This window comes from Arachis ipaensis, chromosome B05 (genome assembly GCF_000816755.2).
Source record: "Arachis ipaensis cultivar K30076 chromosome B05, Araip1.1, whole genome shotgun sequence".
Taxonomy (NCBI): domain Eukaryota; kingdom Viridiplantae; phylum Streptophyta; class Magnoliopsida; order Fabales; family Fabaceae; genus Arachis; species Arachis ipaensis.
Genome location: NC_029789.2, coordinates 147,010,750 through 147,032,615, shown reverse-complemented (window position 1 = coordinate 147,032,615; position 21,866 = coordinate 147,010,750). Strand labels below are relative to the sequence as shown.

At 35.5% G+C, this 21,866-nt stretch overlaps 1 protein-coding gene across 1 annotated transcript in view; it reads right to left on the bottom strand.

Moving 5' to 3' along the window:
• LOC107644837 overlaps positions 4,372-21,866 on the bottom strand; it is a gene marked incomplete in the record, with an annotated part of 33,265 nt that continues 15,770 nt past the window's right edge. The window contains 25 exon segments of the mRNA XM_021103233.1: positions 4,372-4,718; positions 5,026-5,722; positions 5,845-5,914; positions 6,313-6,417; positions 6,492-6,602; positions 6,695-6,799; positions 7,011-7,157; positions 8,078-8,141; positions 8,237-8,587; positions 8,701-9,011; positions 9,087-9,266; positions 9,345-9,395; positions 10,041-10,124; positions 10,210-10,323; positions 11,782-11,961; positions 12,355-12,628; positions 13,486-13,602; positions 13,883-14,651; positions 14,740-14,929; positions 15,281-15,685; positions 15,778-15,849; positions 15,945-16,517; positions 17,524-17,808; positions 18,777-19,996; positions 20,104-21,741. Of these exon segments, the coding sequence (XP_020958892.1) occupies positions 4,682-4,718; positions 5,026-5,722; positions 5,845-5,914; positions 6,313-6,417; positions 6,492-6,602; positions 6,695-6,799; positions 7,011-7,157; positions 8,078-8,141; positions 8,237-8,587; positions 8,701-9,011; positions 9,087-9,266; positions 9,345-9,395; positions 10,041-10,124; positions 10,210-10,323; positions 11,782-11,961; positions 12,355-12,628; positions 13,486-13,602; positions 13,883-14,651; positions 14,740-14,929; positions 15,281-15,685; positions 15,778-15,849; positions 15,945-16,517; positions 17,524-17,808; positions 18,777-19,996; positions 20,104-21,741 (8,150 nt within the window).

Here is a 21,866-nt window from a genome sequence, read left to right as displayed (position 1 = left end):
CCTAGGCATACCTAACAGGTCAATAAGACTAATTAGTGGGCCTGGTCCTGGCCTATTATCATATTAAGGCTTTTACAAGAGTCTGAGTCTGTGCCTATTTTATAACAGGTCAGGCTGCAAGCCTCTGGCAGGCTACCTGACCTTTTTCCACAACCTACCTCCGGCTCCTCGTCCTCCGCCTGAATTGTTACTGCAACTATGTTAAGATCAAAACGAGGTATGATCCCACTAGGAACTGCAGGATCAACAAATTTAACGCCTCGACCGAGCTTACTCCTTCTTGAGTCAAAGGAGAAATGAACCACCTAGATGGATCCCCAGAATGCCCATACATCAATGGCATGTGAAGTCTCAAATCTAAGGACATACGGCCAGACACCACATCAAATGGCCTATCGTCTTCAAGTTGGAAGATTTGACTTTGATCTAGATAATTGCCCCACTGTGATTGATCTGTATCATCAAGAAACCTCTAAATTTGGTTCATGGTGGCTTGATCCTCTTCATGGATAAACCACTGTTGTTGGCCCACTTGGTTAGAAGACGACATCCCAGGACCTTGATGAACTTGTTCTTGTGGATGTGCTTGTGATTGTGGCTGTGGCGGCACTAGTTGTTCACCAGGAGCATTGACTACGGCCAACAGCAAGTGATTTGAAAATTGACATCTATACCAACTCATATAAAACTCATACGCATGATAAGTAATGACTGGATTAAGATCCGTAAGTTGGCGTTCAATTCGGTCCTATCATATTGATATCCACTTATTGTGTGCTACAATCCAATTCAATTTTTTTCGGTCCGATCAACACATTGTTATGTGCACCGCCAAGATCCCTTGCGACACTCAGAATGCCTTGTTGCATACCAAAACTGTCTTGTCACCCTATCAGTTGGAGGCCACTCTATGCACTCAAATGAGATCAAAGGAATCGTTGCATTCCAACGTAATCCATCGTGACGGATATTGGTCGGCACCAGGTAGGGAGAAAGCCTGTCTTGATTGTATAAATCCCACACAAACTGCATCAATATGGAAAAAACTACATTTTATCTCAACAGATACTAAGGATTGTAAACGAAGATGAAATGACAAATAAATTAATATATGAATCTATACCCTAACAGCATCATCCACCGAGTCCAATAACTCCCTAAACCGTCGTGTTGTCTAATTTCTATAATCATTCGATCGAGATGTCCAATCAACCCACCTGTCAAAACACATTTCAATGCTCCAAGTAACTAAGTTATTATGCGAAATCAATTAAGTCAAATAAAAATCATGAATTTAAGAAACTATGCACCACATTACAAAGTAACACATACCGGCAAACTAGTGAAAACCGTGGAGTTTGAGGAATTGGAGCTAGTAAAGGCATCTGCTTCCAAGCCCATATTTGGAGGAGAAGAAGCACTGGACCATCTATGTCCTTACAATCTAAACGTGATGCTTGACACAGTGATCGATACATATGGGTAAGACATGGCAAACCCCAGCTAAATTCCCTTACCTAGTGAAAATCGCAGAACAACGGGAGAAATTTTCAATGGATCTGGTGCCAGATTTGTCACAGAACAATGTCGTGCCAAACAACATCATAATATAAGCTTTTACATACCTTTGTATAGCAACAACATCAGTCAAATCTACATTATTTTTATATCGCCTAATCCAGGTCAACTTAATGAAACTTTCCCGACAATCCTTTCCTATGGGTGCACTTCCAAAGTAATTTTATAGATATCTAATTTAATTTAATTTTGTATTCTCTATTTTTTGAATTAATTATATTTAATTATGTACCATTATTAATATAAATATAGATTTCACTAAAAAATTATTAATCTGCTTGATCTATTTCAATGTTAGTATTGTGATTAAGGTTATCTGTTTTGACTTTTAATGCTAGTGTTAAAACTTAAAATCTACTGATATTATAGTCAGATATAAGCTTTGTGAGTTAATTAGGTGATGTACTAATATAATGGTTATTCTTATTGTGTCGAATTAAGATACTTGTAGTAGTACTAACAAATTTTATGTTTAATTTTATATTAGTTCTTTTTATATTAGTAAAGATATGTATTTCAAATTTTAATTTCTTTGATTATTTTATATTTTATCTTTTTTTTATTTACGTGAGACTAGTTCTATCAGCTCAGCCAGTAATTTATCGGTTGAACTAATAAACCAATAAACTAGTAGTTTGACCGATTCGATTACCGATTCGGTTCTGACAACTATGAGTTAAAGTGAACACCAATAAACAATTTTGCTATATGTATGATAATTTTACTCCCAAGAAAGGTATTTTGTTCTAGAAAATCACTCTTAAAATTCCTTATCCAATATTTTTGTTATAATTATAGGCTAAATTGAATTCTACCAAAGAAAAAAAAATTATGATAGACTATAGTTACCTTCCATTTGCAGTAATCTTCTTTGTTCATATAGTACGTCATCAGAGAGAAAGTTCCAAGTCTTTTGCTAAACAAACTCTGGTCTACTCATGTTATTTGATGTTGATAAAACAACAAAAAATTTCCTTAAAAAAGTCGTAGAGTGCCATGTTCCTGCTTCAGAGATTGCATCAATGAATTCTCTGTCATCCTGCAATAGTCCTAGTGCATAACATGCATTTTTGAAGGAGTTATAAACCACATCATCAACTATTCTTAGATCACTAAAATTCGTGCATCCTTTTTGAATGTTCAAAAGTAGCCTTAGATAGTAATCTTCTTTATTTATTGGTGGTATATGAGATATCCTTCCTATGGCATAGTTTTGCTTTCTATAAGTCCACATATGATGCTCTCTATTCCAAACAAATTTTGTTGGAAACTCAGAATAAGTCAAATTTCTTGCATCATTATGGTCTTCATTTGCTTTGAACCATCCAATCAACATAGATTTCTTGAAAAAAGAAGTCTCAACAACCAACTGAATTGTATCAGTATCTTTGTAGACAATTGACATATCATCAAGAAGATGAAATGACAATCTTATTATTGCTGGTTCATTCATTTGAATAGGATAACCAAACAATTTCCATGAAGCTTCACATGCTAATATATATCTACAATCATAATAATTACGTATTTCATCTATCTGAGATCCATTGTTTTGATAAAATGCAAATGTCACTTTGTCATTATCCTTGTGAAGATACTTAAACAAATATTTAATTGCTGAAGTTTGTACTATTATCTTTAATTTTTTTTATTTTTCACAATATTTTTTTAGGAGTGTTAGGGGATCAGCAAGTTTTGTAATTTCTAGCCATCAATTAGCCATTATTAGTGTTTTTAATGGTGTGAGATTACATCTAATAGTGTAGGATTGCTTAATTTCTTTTTGCTGGTTAAATGCTGGCCAAATTTTAATAAACTGCTGATCCCCTGAACTTTCTCATATTTTTCAATTCGACAAGTTAAAGATGAATTCTTTAAATTTTAAAGTATGTCGATTTAATAAATTATTGTATATACAAAATAAGATTTGAACTCTTAATATTTACTTAAACAAACTAATAAATTAATGATTAGACGAACTTAAATTAGTTATTGTTGCTTCTAATCTAATACAAATATACAATAAGCCAGACAAATTAATTTGACTGAAAAGTAGTGAATCAAATCATGAATTGGTCTAAATTAATATTTTTTATATAAAATAACTATAATACCCTTATTATAGAAAATGACTAAAATAATTCTATTATACATATTAATTTTAAAAATCTTAAATTCTAGTATTTTATTCCTCTGCTGTCGTAGAATTAGAATTTAGAGTTTTCAAAATATATATAATAGGAGTATCATTTCATAATGGACTGACATCTGTTTAAGAGGCGCCAACGGCAACAGCACTAACACAGCAGCGCAGAAAGAAGAGGGTTAGAGAGAGTGGGAGAATAGAGTTGAGAGAGAGGAGATTTTGAAATGAAAAGAGAGAAGGTTCACACTTTGAATTTTAAGACTTGTTACCATCAAATTTAACAGCAGATAAATCCAATGGTAACGTATTACGAATCACAAAAATACAGCATTTTACTGATTAAGTTTACCGTCAAATTTTGAAGCATATATGCTCAAGACGTAGGAATCAATTCGAAACCGATCCTCGGGAACTTAGCACCAAAACGAGATGATCGATTTTCCTTTCATTTCTTTTATTATTCCCAATTAAATGAATCTCCAAACAAACAAAATACGTAAAACATAACCATTGAACGTTGAGTTTAATAGTTTAGTGTTCCAACTTGGAATTTCATTTTATGTGATCGAAGCAAGTTTTAAACAAATTGTTGCACATAATTAGTAAAAATAATCCAAGTCAACAAGTTATGTTTCACGCTAAATGCATGGAGTTAATTAAGCCTTAAATAAAATCTTCCTATATATGATCTATCACACCTTGTACATCCATGACTATACTTCCAAAAATGGGACAAACACAAGCAAATGAAACACCCAATAATTACAAGGATTATAAAAACAAAATAATAACCACTATTCTATACAACTATGGGAAATATTTACTCTCAAGAACAAATGGGGAGCAAGGACATAAACAAAATATAAACATATAATGTACAAGAATAATTACAAGTAGAGAAAATTCAGCAAAATCTCTGCTCAGTGTGGTTGAATTGCTCTCCCAAATATAGAAGAATCACATCCCCTCTTTCACGTTTGCTTCATTTTTGGTCCTGGACAGAATACGAGTTTATGGAGGGTGCCATAACAATTAATTGAATACATGGACAATGTGATACTGAGTGTGTTATCTCCCGAAAGACAACAGCAAAATTTTTTCAGAGATGCATCTATGATGTGTGCAAGAAAATTAGGCCCATAGAAATGCAAATGAGGAGATTAATGTGTATTCTTTTTTCTTTTTTTTAAACTTGGCAAAACATGAGATGAGACCCGGTTATCCAGAACTATATGAACCCTCTATGAGATAGACATTGTACATCGTGCAACTACTCAAACTTCCAGTAGAAAGTAACATACCTGAGATTAGCCCGATGCAGGATGCGCCCGCAGTGTGAAGCTTTGCCTTTCCATTCTTCAATGGCAGACAACAAAAGCTGTAACAAGTTGGTTGCATCTTCCTCAGATGATAGCTCCAAGTTCGTCTGGGGGAGTGGAAGATGAGTTGGATTATGGTTCCAGTGCACAGCTCTGGTTCTACTGCTGCTTCGCTTAGGAGAATGGTGATTTTGTCTCAATAGGGAATCTGGTCTGCTACTAACTATGTGTACAACCGCTTGAGCGGCGTCAGCATATACTATGTTTTCCAATCCAATCTCCCATTCAATTATCCACTCGAGATCAGCAGGGATGCCGGGGAACTCAGGCTTGCTCAATGTTACTAACCAAGGACTGAAAACAATCAATACAAATCTCTCTGTTAAGACGACAAACTTACCAGATTCTTTGAGGGCTTTGCAAGCCACTAACTTCTCGTCTTTGAATTTTAGACCATCCTCAGCCTCCAGAAGGACGGATATCCCAACAGCTTCTTCCCATGAATAAGGTTTTAATGGACGTTCATGGCTCAGAGGCCTTGGAAGACGGATCCTAAAGCATTGGGATCTCAATTGATTGGGCTTACTGCGGTTTCGAATACTGAGTGCAGTTTTGCCGGTAACTTCGAGTATACTAGCAGCAGGTTTTGCTACTAGTCCTGTAATTCCTAAAGCAACTCCTGCAGTAAATAAATTTGAAACAGAAAAGTAGTCAGTAGTCCGGAGAAAAGTAATATCATATCTCACGAAAAAATTATCACAGGGCATTCTTCAAGTTGCTCTAAAATTCAATTCGATTTACCTGAGAGGACACCGGGGAGACCATGCTTCTCAGCTCCTCTTACAGGTGACTGGAGAAGACCAGTCAACCCCTGTAAACAATAAAGTTAAGGACAACTTGCATTTACACAATAAAAAAATTATGCTAACACAAAGATCAAGAAGAACCAATAGTGGCATAAAAGAAAATCCAACTAAATTGCATAGGTAAATTTCAATGTAGATGCTATTATGCTAATCATGTTAATTGCCATGCTAACCTATATCCTACACATTCAAAGATCAATGGCACCCATCAAGTCAAGTGTGAGCAGAAGTAATCAAGCAGGGCTCATTAGTAGTAGGAAGGGGAGCTGCAAAAATTCCTGTCCCCTGAAGGGAAAAAGCTTAAGAAACATATCCATCTGCTGAAGGTTTCTCTTTGGACAACATGCAACACAATATTCTTATTGAATGCTATAACACGAAAATGATGAAATCATTAACCAACCTCTAAGACTTCATTAATTACGCCTTTGCTATCTGAGGTTACAGTTGCCTGGTGTTTTTCCATACGTGAAACTGCTTGGTCGTCATATGTAAATGCAACAATACCCTGGAAGTAAAAGGTTCCCTATGGTTAAAAAAACAAAGTAAATCGAATCATCATTGCAGCAAAGCAAGAAATACCTTGCGTGCAGCTTTACTGAATTGGGAAGCCGCATCACTGATGGCATACACTGTGTTGCTTAAAAGACTAGAGGTGCCCTGGGCCATGCCCGTAACAAGTCCGGTGGGACTCTGAAGGTTATACCAATAGTGCTAAATCCATTAGTTAATTGAGTATCTAAGATAATTGAAAACAAGTAAGGAAGCAGAATTTAAACTTTTACCTGCATAATGCTCTTTGCAGGCACTGATAAGAAATCTCTAATGCCAAGACCCATGCTTCTCACAAAACCCAAGGGATTACCAATGACACCAGCAGAACCAAACACCTGCAAATTTAGAAAGCAGGAAAGGGTGAAAGGCTGTTGAACATGTGACACAACGTTGCATAAAGAAATGCAATATACTACAATGGAAATTACAAACTTAATAAAAGAACATTCATGGTATTGTTAATCAATAATACTTTATATTTATAACCTGCAGAAGGAAGAAACCATAAGCAGTTTGCTATATGAATTAATTCAATTAACATTTTACCTTGTAGATCTCATGAAGTAGTTGGCGGTTGTAATGCCTAATTAGAATCTCCTGAATAGATTCCCAACTGGCCATGTGGTGAGCAATACTTAAATCCTTCAAATAAATTTGAGCCCCCTCAACATCAGCAAGAGCCATTAGACCTCGCTGAAATTAATCATAATCTGTTAGAAAATACTATCTAATGTAGAAGAAAATGTGAGGAACCTTAGTATCATCATAAAATTAATCAAAGATATCTAGAAAAAACCATGTTGATAAGAAAAACCTTATGAAAATCTATTCTTAGAATTGGTGTACTGTCACACTCAGAATCCCTTAAAATTCCTGAGGCGCCACTGCACCCTTGGCCACTAACTACACCGTGTGCACCACACTTATAAAATGTACACTCCTTCACTCATTTGTCCACTTTTATTCTACCTCTCACACTAATCACCTCCAGGCACATAACATAACCACTCATAAAAATTTGGAAACTTAGGAGACAATTCTTGCGGAGAAGTTACATATGTAAAATAGAATTATCATTTTTTCCCCCAAAATTCAGTAGCAGGCTTCTTGGTGTAGAATTTCCTTGGTTTCGTCATGAGTCTGAACTTTATATTTCCATATGTGAAAAGTGTATATTTTCACAGACCAAATGCTCACTAATGGGTATAGAATCCTTGAAATTGAAACCTTAATGATGAGGAGAATATTTTACAAGGACTCGAAGTCTGCCTAAATAAAAGAGAGAACGGAAAAATAATAGAGGCCAGGTAAAAAATAGTGAACTCCTAACACTCTGAAACTTAAGCTTAACAATTAAAAGATGTTATACATGCAGAGAATGACAATGTGAATGGCAACTGGCAAGAACCATTTTCTCCAAAAGATAAAGCTATAGAGAAGAGGCAAATGAAAGACCTCTCATAACATGACCATTCACACAAGATTTATGTTGAACTAGAAATTTAACTCTTATTCAATTTCATTCATGCTCTTGCTATGGAGCCAGCAGTCACCAGTATCACAATAGAATTAGTTTTGGATAGAAAAGGATAATTTCAAAAAATGTTACTTACATGGATAAGAAATTCCTTGGATGTCAGGATCCGATTGTGAAGCATCCATGGGGCACTAGAAAAACTACAAACATATTATTTATACCAAGTCAATATGTAAGTAATGAACAAAAGAACAGAAAAATACTGTTAGAATAAACATGGCAATGTACATTTTACCTCAAAGTCATTTTGATTGGTGCCAATTCAAGAATTTCAATATAAACTTTCTTCTGGGTTCTTGCCAAAAGATAAATATCCTGCCAAGGGGCCCCAATTGGAGTGATGGAAGGCAATGCCACATTTTTTTTTGATTTTCCATTGAAAAAGGAATCAATTCTTGGAGGACATTGGTCAGTAGTTAATCTCAATTTCTCAGTCTGAACAAAGGAGGAATCCTTTAGTGATGCTCCCTCATAGTGATCTGAAGATGCCATGATTCCACATTGCATCCCACAAGTGATATTTGTGAAGAACTCAAACAAGCTTAATATGACTTCTTGTTCAATCTCAAGACGGAAATCTGCCATCCTGCAAGTACACAGCACATTATGATTATTAGACTGAAAGTATATTAACACCAAGAGGTACCAGTAATATAAACTGAAAAAAAAAAAAAAACATCAAACTTGGGAGATAGTAACCTCAATTTTATGTATTCAAATGAAATAAACGAAATGTCTTTCTTCCTCCACTTCGATATTTCTAGGCTAAACACGGGAATAGAAATCTGATTTAACTTTTCAATTCTTTTCCCCCCAACATCATCCCTATATTTCACGTTGTCAGCAGCACAGGACTTGTATCCACTATCAAATGACAACATAACAGGATATGGAGTGGAGCGCAACTGGTTGTCAATTTGTAAGAAGGCTATCTGCAAGGAAAGGCTTTGACGATCCAAACTCTGCAGTAGCTCAATTTGTATATCCTTAATACAGCCAAAAAGCAATTCCTACAGAAATAACAGTACTATTATGAGAGGTTGAATAGAAACCGGATACTAAATGAAAGTTTATAGCATGCACACCTGTGAGTATGAATTAATCAAAGATATTCCAATACACGGAATAAAAATTGATATTTTTTCCTTGTACTCTGACAGCTTAACTTGTTTGTGATCATATAACCTTTTATCTGCAGTTTGTCGGATATCTGATTTTTTAACATCATTAAAAATATGATAATTTGAATCGAGAATACTGAGGACCTGCAAATATTACACATCGTCATCGAGAGGAAGCGCTGAGTTCGAAATTATTTGAAATCAAAACCACCATCGAATTACCTTTGTTGCTCCCTCTGCATGCACTGATAAAAAGAAAGTCCTTTCTGGTTTCTTCAATAAACATGTAAATAAGCTACTTTAGAAATTAGACTTGGATAAATGACTCTTTTATTGATAAATTCTCTAGACTTCAACTAATATTATGCATGAGATAAACTGTCATTTGCAAAAAGCAATGCATTGTGAGACGGAACTTAACTATTTATTTTATTTTATTTTTATTTTTAATAATTGCATTAAGGACTAGGGTAACAAGATACAGCTTCAGATGGAATACAGATGAAACCTTCCACTAAACCTTCCTTTGCAGACTATCGGATACCCATCACAATAAATAGAAATCATATGTAAATCTCTCTGACTCCCCCATATCTATGCATCAATTTTTGTAACAAGTAAATTACTTCATAGAGTACCCACAAGCACAAAACCAAAACTAGAGATATTACGATGGTTCAAAACTGCTCACTGTCAAAATAAATCAAGTCCAAATTGCTGATGGCACACTCAAACAGCGTTGGAAAATAATGACAAAAGAACATGAGAGGAGAAGAGAACTCAACACAAAAGGTTAAGATCCTTTAACTAGAAAGCAAATACCAAACCTCATTGCTAAAAAATTTAGCTGCTCAAAGTTTGTAACAATTGACGAAGTTGTACAATAGGAACATAATGTAGAAGGGTAAAATGGTTTACCTCGGAGGTTGGCGGCAAACATACAGGCCTATATTCTTTTACATCATCAAGGGCATATGATCCCAAAACTCGCTCTCCAGGTACCTTCCGTTTTTAAAGCAATCATCCCTAAGTAAAGTAATTGGAAGTTTCCATAAACCTTTCTAAATTGAAATGAGAAAAGCGTTACCTCGACTGTAAGACGATGAGGATAGCAGGGTTCATCCCAAGTGTAAGGGTAAGAACTGTATGAGTGAATGACTGTGTCAAACATTTCACATTTCTGCTGATATATTCGCAATCTCTATAACATAGCCAAGAAAGAAAATAGTAAATTTCAACAACCATTACAATAAAGCAGCTCACGCATATTTAGTGCTTGTCTTTAATAACTGCAGGAAGTAAGAAAAGCTAGCACAAATCAGAATTAATAAAGCACCAATTATAAAGGAATTATAAGTGCTGTTTCTGTGAAATAAATGGAATTACTTTTCAGTTGGTTTTGCATATTGGAAAAAATTTTACAAAACCTGGATATTTATTTATTTAAAACATCTTACGAAAAGTTAAAAGTTTTAAGTATCTTGGGTGCATCATACAGGATAATGGAGAGATTGAGCAGGATGCAAATTATAGGATCCAAGCAGGTTGGTCAAAATAGCAGAGTGCGTCTGGTTTTATATGTGACAAAAAGGTTCATTTAAAACTTAAAGGTTATTGCACTGCTATCAGACTGGCTATGCTTTATGGTACAGAGTGTTGGGCGACCAAAGGAGAACACGAACATAAATTAAGTGTTGCAGAGATGAAGATGTTGAGATGGATGAGTGATCATATGCGATTAGATAGAATAAGAAACGAAGATATAAGAGAGAGAGTTGGAGTAGCACCTATTGTGAAAAAGATGGTAGAATCGCGTCTCAGGTGGTTTGGACATGTGAGAAGAAGACCGACAAAGCACCCAATCAGGAGGGTGGATGAGATGGAAGATGGACAATGGGTAAAAGGCAGAGGAAGACCTAGAAAGACGATCCATAAAGTGGTCAAACTCTCTCTACATGTAAACGGTCTCTCTATAGACATGATGCATGATAGACTGATAGAGTTCAATGACGTCGTTTGATCCATGTAGCCGACTCCACCTAGTAAGACAAGGCTTTGTTGTTGTTGTTGTTGTTGTTGTATTTATTTATTTTTTACCATTTTGATAAAAAATCAAATTTCATTAAGATTGGAAGAAAAGGTACAAAGAAGCCAACGAAAATATATCTCCAGCAGACTAAAATACTACAAAAAAAAAAAAACATTAATGATCCGTGGCCTTCCAATCTCTCAACATGTCTGAGAGGGAAAGTTCTCTGAAGTGCCCAGGAAGTTTACACCATATAAGGCTTGGTACCTATTCTATTTCATACAACAACTTCCCCTGAAAATCTATCATTAAAAGAGCATAAGTTGCATTCTAGGCAAATACTCCAGATAGTTGCATATATGCACATAGATGTATCAAGCAACCATAACTTTTATCAGGGTTAGAAGACAGTAGCATTATCAAGCAGCCCAAAACATTGCCTAACTCAGAGGACTCTCTATCACTAAGGTTCTGAAAAAAGTGGATGTTCCAAGAATAGGAAGCCTGTAAAAATTCTTATAGGAGAGTTATGTAAACAGAATAGGCAATAAAGACAGGAAAATGACATATAAAAAGGAGAAACACCTTTTCAATTATCTTCCAACAAGAGAAAATGAGAACTATCCTTACTTTTAGAGAAAGGAAAGGGTTTAAGGTAGCATAATCACTAGCAGGATTTGCATCCCATCCATTTCCGTTCATGCCATATACCTGATGCCATAAAGAATGGGGCTCTAAAGGTAAAAGCCATAGCAATTTTGTTGCCAAACTGATGTTCTTTCTTATGAGATTACCAAGACTCGTCCATTCCTGAATATGTATTAATCGTCCAATATTAACCTAGGTATTACTTATTGAACATTAACTGTATAAAGACAATAAGTATTTCATATCTTACAGAGCTACTGTTCCCTGAAATGGCTTTAATCTGTCTATCCAAGGAACCATTAAATTGAACCATACAGAATGATTAAAAGACTTAATTCACAAGCAAGAACCATGAAATGACAGTCAAAAAAAGCATTAAATCATAACAATAGTAGGCATTCACATGAAACGATAAAGAAATCAGAGAATGCATATTGACATGCATAACAAAGAGGGAAAACAATCCAAAATCAGATTTTAATAGCAGTAACCTTCAGATTCCAAATTATTTAAATTCCACATGGTGTAATAATGAAACAGAGAATAGAGACCAACCTCCTTGGAGAAATTATCAATTCTGTATGGCATATACCCTGTATCATCATCCGACAAAAGAATCAAGTTGGTGCCTGAGTTTCCCTTAATGCTTCCAATTATTTTTTCATCCCCCATTGATATGTCAGCATTCTGCACCTCAACTCGAATCATGTCTGAAGTGCCAAAAACAATGTTCCTCATTTTCAGTTGTGTATCACCTAGATGATCTGGCAAAAAGCTTCCAGACCACTGCCATCCTGATTCATTGTAACAAATTGAGACAAGCAGCTCCCTGTAGCATATATTAGAATATGACTAGTTTACATAAGTGGAATAATGAGATAAAACTAAAAAATAAACAGGAAGAAAAGAAAACAGGAAGGAAAACAGTGCAAGAGAATGAATGAATCACATAAATTGAATATTTAGTAATGGAAGCATTTTCGATTGCATGCTGATTCCACTAACTGCAAATGGAATATTCAAATAGAGAAACTAGCTAAAGACTTTTCAAAACAAAAATTACAGGCATCATAGAGGCCCTAGATTTTCTGAACAAGAAGTTAGAGAGAGTGAAGGAAGAAGTCAAGAAGATGGACCGACAAGAAATCCTTCTAACAGGAGCAAACTTAATAAATATCAACGATAAGGCTAGACCACAGCTTCCCAATCTCTCAACTATATTCCTCTAAAAAGATTATGAGGTTTATACCAAATATAACTAAATCTAATCCTATTCCTACAAACCAAACTTGTCCAAAAGTTTATTCTAAAAAAATACTTGAAACAGTGGCATATATGTAACAATGCCACAAAGATCTGGCTTCATTCGTTCTCCCAACACCAGCAATAAAAGTCAGGAAAAACTGATCTACGGTTGCAAAACAAAGTGTTCCATAAAATTTAGTATAGAAATGTACCAATCAATAGCTGGCTAATCAGGTATGTGTATCTATTCATGTAATGAGTTGGACAAAAAATCAGTTGCCAATATAACTAATGCATCAAATTCATGAGCCTTTCACAAGACCTCGCTAGTACCTTATCATTTTATGTATAGGTAAATATCACCACTCATGCAGAAATATACAAGTCTTCCAACTAGCAATTTCCAACAGAGACAAAATTCAAATTGACCAAGACACATACCTAGTCATATCTGTCCAATGAAGATGAGCATGTTCCCCTATTCCTAAATAAAAAATTACATCAGTTCCCTTCTGTTTGTAAGATATTTCCTTGCTGCATGCATTGCTGATTACAAATCTGCAGATTAAAAACTATTCAATAACGAGATAGGCTGACACTATATGTACATCCTCATCTACCAACACCATTTCAAATTAAATAGGGAACAAAATGAGTCAATATGGCTAACATAATTGAAGTTTAATTAAGAGTATTATAGATTAATAAGTATAAAACTCCTAACCACTTCGTCAAGCAGGCTTAACTCTTATGCCACTGGACCAACCATCTTAAAAAAGCTTAAGCTTAAGCTCCAATGATAGACTTTAACAATCACAATATCCACAAAGTATGTTACCTAGGCTGGAAAGTGATTGCATTTGTCCTCCCAGTATATTGTTCACCAATTGTGTTAGAAGTCACAGCTACAATGAATGCAGAATTTGACGCTAACTGAGGAACAAGAATCGTACTTGAACCACTTGGTGGTAGCAGAGAAAATGGACTTGACCACAAAGAAAATGGCAACTGTTCGCTAGCATCTCCAGGGAAATATCTACTTAATTTAACCAAAATCTCATTTATAGCAGAATTAGCGGCAGGAGAATACATACATGGCCCAACCTTTCCATGCTCCTGATTACCGGAACCAAAATCCTTCCAAGTTGACTGGATAATGGAGATGGCTGTATTCTTCGATCTTCCTAAAGATGAAATCCCATTTGTAGAACCACTTTTCCTTCGTTGTCTTCCTAAACTTCCATGGTAGTTACCAGAGAATAATAAGGAACTACCTGGGAAGCTCGGAGTGTTTGCAGTAACATCCTCTCTGCATGAGATGGTATGATTCTTCAAAAAACTCCTTGGGTTAAGAGGAACTTCAGCATGTAACTCATGGCTGGATGACAGGAGAGAGAGACCATCCTTTTTTGTAGAAATTGTTTCGTTTTCACAAAAATCATAATACGAAGGAATAACAAATCCCCTCTGATTTGACCCACTAGTTGTTTCTTTTATACACATAGGAAAACCCATGCAGTTATATAAGATGAAAGGAACATATATTATTACTTCCCTGCTACCAGAATATACATCTATCACCTTCTCCACTGTAACATACATATGACCTATAGGAGAGACGAAGAAAATAATTATAAAGATGCATTCACAATACATTAAACAAAAGAAAAAAAAAACTACACAAGAAAAAGTTACCGTCTGAATTAGTTGGTTCAAATATCAGGGTTTCAGACAGTGAAAACTTGGTTTCAGTTTCACTGAACTTGGCCAGAGTGCAGAAATTTTCTAAACGAGGAAACTTGAAATCAGAATGTTTAAATCCGTCAATGCAGATCTCCACTCCTAGATCATGAGAGGGATCAATATGATAAACAGAAGTTTCCACCTAGACAGCAAAATGTTGTGAAATTTTAGCCTGTCAAAGATAAAGAAACAAACAACTAGGTGCATGCTATGATGGCTATCATTATAGTGGCTTCAGTGACTATACAAATTTGGTAACCCTTCAAAAGTGTTGTTAAAATTAAAGTGACGTTTTTATAATATTTGAAAACACTTTCTAATTTGAAAAACAAAAATAAAAATTGTTGCAAAAATATAAAAAAAAAATATGACCTTTTAGCAACACTTTTTAAGTGTTGTCAAAGATGTATAGCCACCGTAGCCACTATAATTATATTCACCATAGACTCCACCCAAACGACTATCACAAAATAAAGAAACAACCATCACAAACCTCTGAAACCCTCACAGTATGATTTACCCCTGAACTTTCACTAACCAACAAAACTTCCTTAGGAAGGTAGTTGCTAATTATTAAAGGAGCACTTAGGATCAAGTGATGAATATAACGCTTTTTTTCATCATCTGCAGAGATATTACTGTTCATCCAACCAGATGAAGTCAAGCTGATATTCTTAACTGATAGGCAGCAACGAAATGGATGACTACTTGGGTGAGATGGATAGCAGACAAATGATTTTAAATTTCCTACTCTGCTATTCACTGATAGGAGATTTGAGAGGTTGTGAGCTTCACTCCACAAATAAGAGCTCCCCATAGGCCGCCACCTTACAAAACCAGCTTCAGCCAAGTGCAGTGGAAGTGGTAACTGTTTCCCTGGGTGTATCGGATCTAATATCTGAAGTAATTTAATGATACATCATTGAAGCAATATAACATCTAAAAATATGCAATAACAAAATTGAGTTGTACACGGAGAAACTTATGTACCGTCGGTGACACACCAAATGGAATATCAAACCGCAGCTCAAGAGGAATAGAAGTTGCATTTTGGAGTACAACCTGTCAGTGAATATCATATAAGGAAACAGAATGAGGTATATGGAAAATTCACAGTTTTTTCTGAAAAAAATTTAATATTATCACTTTGTACATACAGTGGAGTATATTCGAATTAACTTGCTATAGCGCAGCACTGAAACGTCAAAAACAACGGGAACAATGAAAGTAGGCCCTGTACTCATTCTACCATCCTCGTCATTTTCATTGTATGTCTTGGAGAAATTAACCTCAAAGTATGTAACTCCTACTAAATCCATTGACATTGGGTTAGATGGCATAGGTGTTCCTTCAAGCTGCACAGTTATATAATGATGAGCAAAACCATTTAGCCTCTGATCATTTAGACTATCAGAAGAATGAGAAGGCCTGTAACGTGAAAGCCGCTCTTCAGTGTTTTCATCCATGTATATTGGAATTGTGGAACCTGGGTTTACATATTTTCCATATTTCTCATTGGAATCATAAAGTTCATCAGGATTTAAAGGACCATGATATACATGATATAGAAGAGGAACAGAAGTTAGGTTTTGTAGGACATAGGGAGCACCACATCTTCTCGTACACATGAGCTCAGCATATGGCGAATGGATAAGTTTGTTGCCATCATAATTATTCAATCCTACCAGCCCCAGCACATCCAAGAGCATCTCAGTTGTGCGTGAAACACACTGCAAGAAACACACCTCACCATTGAAACTCCAGGGTAACTTCTTCATGGTGGTAACCTCAAGTTACACACAGTCAAATCCCACACCAAGTATTGATAAACATTAGCATATCAAAAAACTACCAAACAGAACAGTAAGTGTAGATTAACAAGACTGAAATCCGCCAATTTATTCAGTCATTCAAAAGAGACATCATTTTAAGAACAATTGGAATTATTGTAACAAAAGAATTTATGACACTGAATATTATGCACTAACTACTAATATATCTACAGGATCAACATGATCATCTGGGAGCAAAAAAGAAAGCACCTGATCCAGTCAATTTCACAATTTTCCATAGAGATGAATTATAGTCATGTCAGAAAATAGATTCCTAAAAAAGGGGGAAAAAAAAGAAAGAAGAGGAAAGATAGAGAGGAAGACAAATGATATCAAGTTTGAAGGCCACATAAATCTATCTCCCCTGATGTGTGGAGTATATTCAGAAACAGCATCGCATTTGTTTTTGCACTGTTCTATGGCTAATGCTTTGTGGAATACTTTTTTCTTTCTGTCTTTAGTGAGCGTTTGGTGTGCCTGCCATCCTTAGATCAGTTTTTGTTGACTAGGTTTGCTGGTTTTTGGAGCAGGAAAGAGGCAAAATTTTGGTGGCATTGTGCAGTATACGCCCCTATTTGGAGTATTTGGGTTGAGTGCAATTTAAGCACATTTAATGATGGATTTTCAGATAAGTTTTATGGGAGAGAATTAAACATTTGGCCTCTAGTGTGAAACTCATTCTCTGTTTTAGAGGAATTTCCCTCTTAAGACATGTTGAGAGATTGGGAAATTAAGTTTAAATGATCCTTTGTTAGAAGGATCTCTTATCCTCCCATCTTGTAACATTCTTTTCCACATCTTATTGATATTATTTTTTTATCATAAAAAAAAAAAAAAAAAAAGAAAAGAAATGATATGCCTCAACCTTTTTTTTTTTAAAAAAAAAAAAGAAGAAATGATATACCTCAACTAAGGATTCTGTGATATTAATGTTCAGCTGAGTAGTAGACTTGAAAATGATTTCTGTTGGAACAGACATACTCAGCACAGTACTCGTTTCTTGTTCTCTAACTAAAGTCAATAGAAGCTGCCAAGGTTCAATAAAAGGCTCCCACGACACCTTCTCAATATTATTGTAATTAACTTGAAGATCACCAGTAACTGAACATTCCATAAGTTTTTCGCTTGTCTTTACATGAAAGAGGATGTTTCTGACTAGAATCTCCATCTGTGCCCCATTATAGCTCCACTACAAAGAACAGAAAGGGGTTAAAACAGCAAACAGATGAATATATCAAACTCTAGCATAACTATAGGATTTAAAACAAAACCACATAAGGAATCAATATATAGAGTTTATTTGTCAAAAGAAAGAGAAAAGAATGCGGTTACAGATCTGATTAAATAAGCTCTAAACAAATACAGATAAATTCACAATTTAAATCCTTATCTCAAGTTTAGGAATATGCTAAATATAAATCTTCATCTTCCAACTCTTGTAAATTCTTAAATTGTTGGTAAGAACTCATGATTGATCATGACACTTTACTAGATCCCTTTTGAAGTAATAGATAAGCTAGAGTCTAAGAAGAGATCACTTAAGAGTAGGAAGCAAGAAATAGGAATCCCTAAGGAGAGCCTGTAAGACAAGCTACCAGCATCATACATAAACACAAGTATTCACTGTTTCAGTTGATCAATAACAGGATTCAGATCTCTCTCTCTCGATCTCTGTTTCCCTAAAATAGAGCATGTATCAGGCACAGGCTTAAACTACTCCGTTGTGGACTTCACCCTTTTGATTATAAGAATGAACCCAGCAAAGATCAAACTACAACCACTTGTTTATAAGGACTGCAGAATCATTTTCATGACCAACTTTCTTGAGAGTTCAAGAGTAAACTAAATGCTCACAAGACCCTAAGGTAAGTAAATCCCAACACTTCACCCGACGATTCGAGCATGGAAGCTGTTTACTGATAAACAAATAACTGGCTTCCAACCATGTGGAGTTAGAAAATGCATAGGGACACAGGACAGTCACAAATGTATATAATTATATTTTATGGTTTGATATATACTGCTATATGATTACACCCATATCTTGTAGCCTTTTAAAAGATCATCTCATGCATGTCATATTGCACCACATCTCACCCCTACCACCCAACCACAAAAAATCATACAAGTTGACTAGAAACTATATTAAGAAGATACCTTTCCATCTGTTAGCAGAATAGAGACTTTCCTCATATTAAACTTGAAAGCAATGCCGCAAGCAGAATACTGGGAAGAGCCAGATTTGGGAATGTCGAATTTTATAGCACCCCATAAATAGAATGCAGGATGTGAAAGCCACACATCTGAATGATCACATATAATCTCCACCCTGGACTCGGTTGTGTTTGTTGGGTTCTTGCACAGTACAGCCTCCACATGAACCTGAAAGATATCACAAAGAGGCGAAGATGTATATCTTCCATTCTCAATAGTCATTATTACACAGCTCAATTTTTCCATGTTGGACTTCAGATGGAAATCTCTGCTACTCATGAAAAATTCAAAACCATTCATGTTCAAAGTCACTGTCAAGAAGTTTGCGTCTTTCTCTTCAACCAAATCAGAGGATGCACTTAAAGGTGTCACTTTGAGACCTTCAGAAAGCTGAAATTCCATGCAAGGTTCTTCACTAACCCAGACAGGGATGTGAAATGAAATAGAAATGAGGTTCGACTTAACAATCATTAAAACAACATTCTCTGCTTCTTGTGATGTAAACTGCGATGAGTTAATGTCAGAATCAAGGAAATTGGAAGCATCACATCTTGCTGTCATTTTTACAGAATCAGCTGCATTGAAAGACAAGCTCTTGGGTGTTGCATCTGTAGAAACACTTTTGTCCAAACTTACACTCAAATGATTGAGGAATTTAAGAACCTCAGTCCACTCACACAGATGAAGCCAAACATCAAGAGACGAAAGACTGAGGCTGACTTCATTCTGACTGTCCAAAGATTTAGAAAAAGATATTTCAAGTACTAATGTGGAACAGGGAGCAGAACTGAATTTTGCTAACATAGAATCGTGTGGGGAGTATAACACAAGGGTGGAGAAACCTACATCTATCGAAACCAGTGAATCATTTACCAAGGATGCAGAGCAAATAAATTGGAAATCACCCTTAGCTATTAGTTCAACAGAATCTTCTTTTTTGTGACAGAAGCTTATCAACAAAGACTGAGTGTGACATTTTATTTCTGTCAATATCATCATTGAAGCACCCGGAGTCGTTGAAATGGCACCAGTTGCCTTTAAACTTCTCTTCAAATCTAGGAATTGCAGAAGATCTGATTGGAAACATTTTGATTTATCTTCAACAGTGGAGAACTCATCAATAACATCCAATAGGGCCAAACATCCATCCAAAAAATTACTCTCTGTTTTTTGACAGAAAAATTTGTAAGTCCAAGTGGATAATACTACTTATGAATAATTCAAAAGTAAATAACAAGGAAAAGTTGGATAAATTAAGAAGAGGGTTTACCTTCAGCAATAATATAACAACTGCTGATGTTTGTCATGCAACATATGGACGATGAAGAGCTGTTGCAACTAGTCTCACCATATGGAATTCTAACCCAAACATCAGCATTTATGGGGGCAATTAAAGTATTTAACACAAACTCAGTATTTTGTTCAATTGTTGCTGATCCATACATATCATTCTTGCACAAAACAAATAATAGGTAGACATCCCGGGCAAACACATTTACACAATTATTCCTCTTGGCAAGCTTCTGAACAGGAACTAAACATTCAGGAGGGATGCTCTTCAATATGTTGTCAAAACCAGAATTCTCAATAAAACTACCATATAACTGCCGCATTTCAACCTTTAGATATTGGTATTCATTACTCTCCACTGGAAAAATAAGAGTAGAGTCCAAGACCTCAAACTTTACTGTGATACTCATTTCATTTTTAACATATACATCGCTCTGCTCCACTACAGGAGATCTACCACTTGAATCACCACCCCATTCAGCTAATGAAAAGTAACCAATGATGATGGAGAGATACTCAGAGGGTAACATGCAGTACACATGCTGAACACTAATACTTACTTCCAGCCCAATAGTTGAAGATATGTTCTTTCCTTTCCTGACACGCACATTCAAAATAGGAGATAAATTTGAGCAGGGACCCCATAGATAATCTTGGAAATTCCGGCCCCACCAAGATGATGTGAGAACCAATCCTTCGAAAGAAGACGAAATATCAAAGCTTTCTTCACAAAATAAGAGACAGGATTTAGATGTAGGTACCATTATTGTTCCAATAATGCATGATGAGTCGTGAAAATGTACTCGTATTCCCCAAACATGCAGCTCTATAGAAATAACGTTAGAGATACTCGCAATCCCAGATTCCTTTAGATATCCAGAATTGGGTCTGGACTTTGAGGGTGAAATGTGGGAAAATCTGGACCTTCTTCTCATGTTAATTTTGGAACATCTAATTTTTTTGTCCCTCAGAGTAAAATATTTTCTCCACTCAGGAATGGCATATATAAGTGCACTCTCTAGATTATGCAGAGAGTCAGTATTGTGAATTGTAACAAATGGAAAATGATCCACTGGAATGCATGCAGAATCAGAGGAACCAAATTCGAAATAATTTGAGAAGCCAAACTTCTGTGACCCAAGAGTTGATAAAATGTTTGAAACCTCAGAAGTATCACTGCAAGCAGAGTTCTCAAAATTGATATTATAGGAAGACAACTTATTGAAGAATCCAACAAAAAGTCCCACAATATGTGGGTAACAGTGGATGTCAGTATTATTTAGGTACATAATACACTTGTGACAAAGTAAATCAGTTCCAGGAGATTCATAATGCATTGCAAAACATGCATCACCAGATAAAGCTGCATCAGAATGTTGATCAAATTCATTACTTGGTCCAGAAACAGACTCTTCTCCAACTGCACTAATAGGAGAAGATAAATTCCCAGAGGAAAGAACCAAAAGGCTGTCTTTTTCATCTTTCTTTTCACAAATAGAGACCATTAAAGATCTTATACTAAGAAATAACTCCTGAAATTCCATTGAACCATACCTGCAAAGTACAAAGATTTCGTTTCAGTGAACATTAATAATCTGTTTTGTCCTAACAATAAACTCTGTTTTAGTATTTACATACATTAAGATAGCTTGCAATTACTTAAGCCAATCAAATGATAACGTAAACAATAATAGTCCATAACTGAAGAGACGGACAGAGAGACATTTTTGAAAAGATACCGCA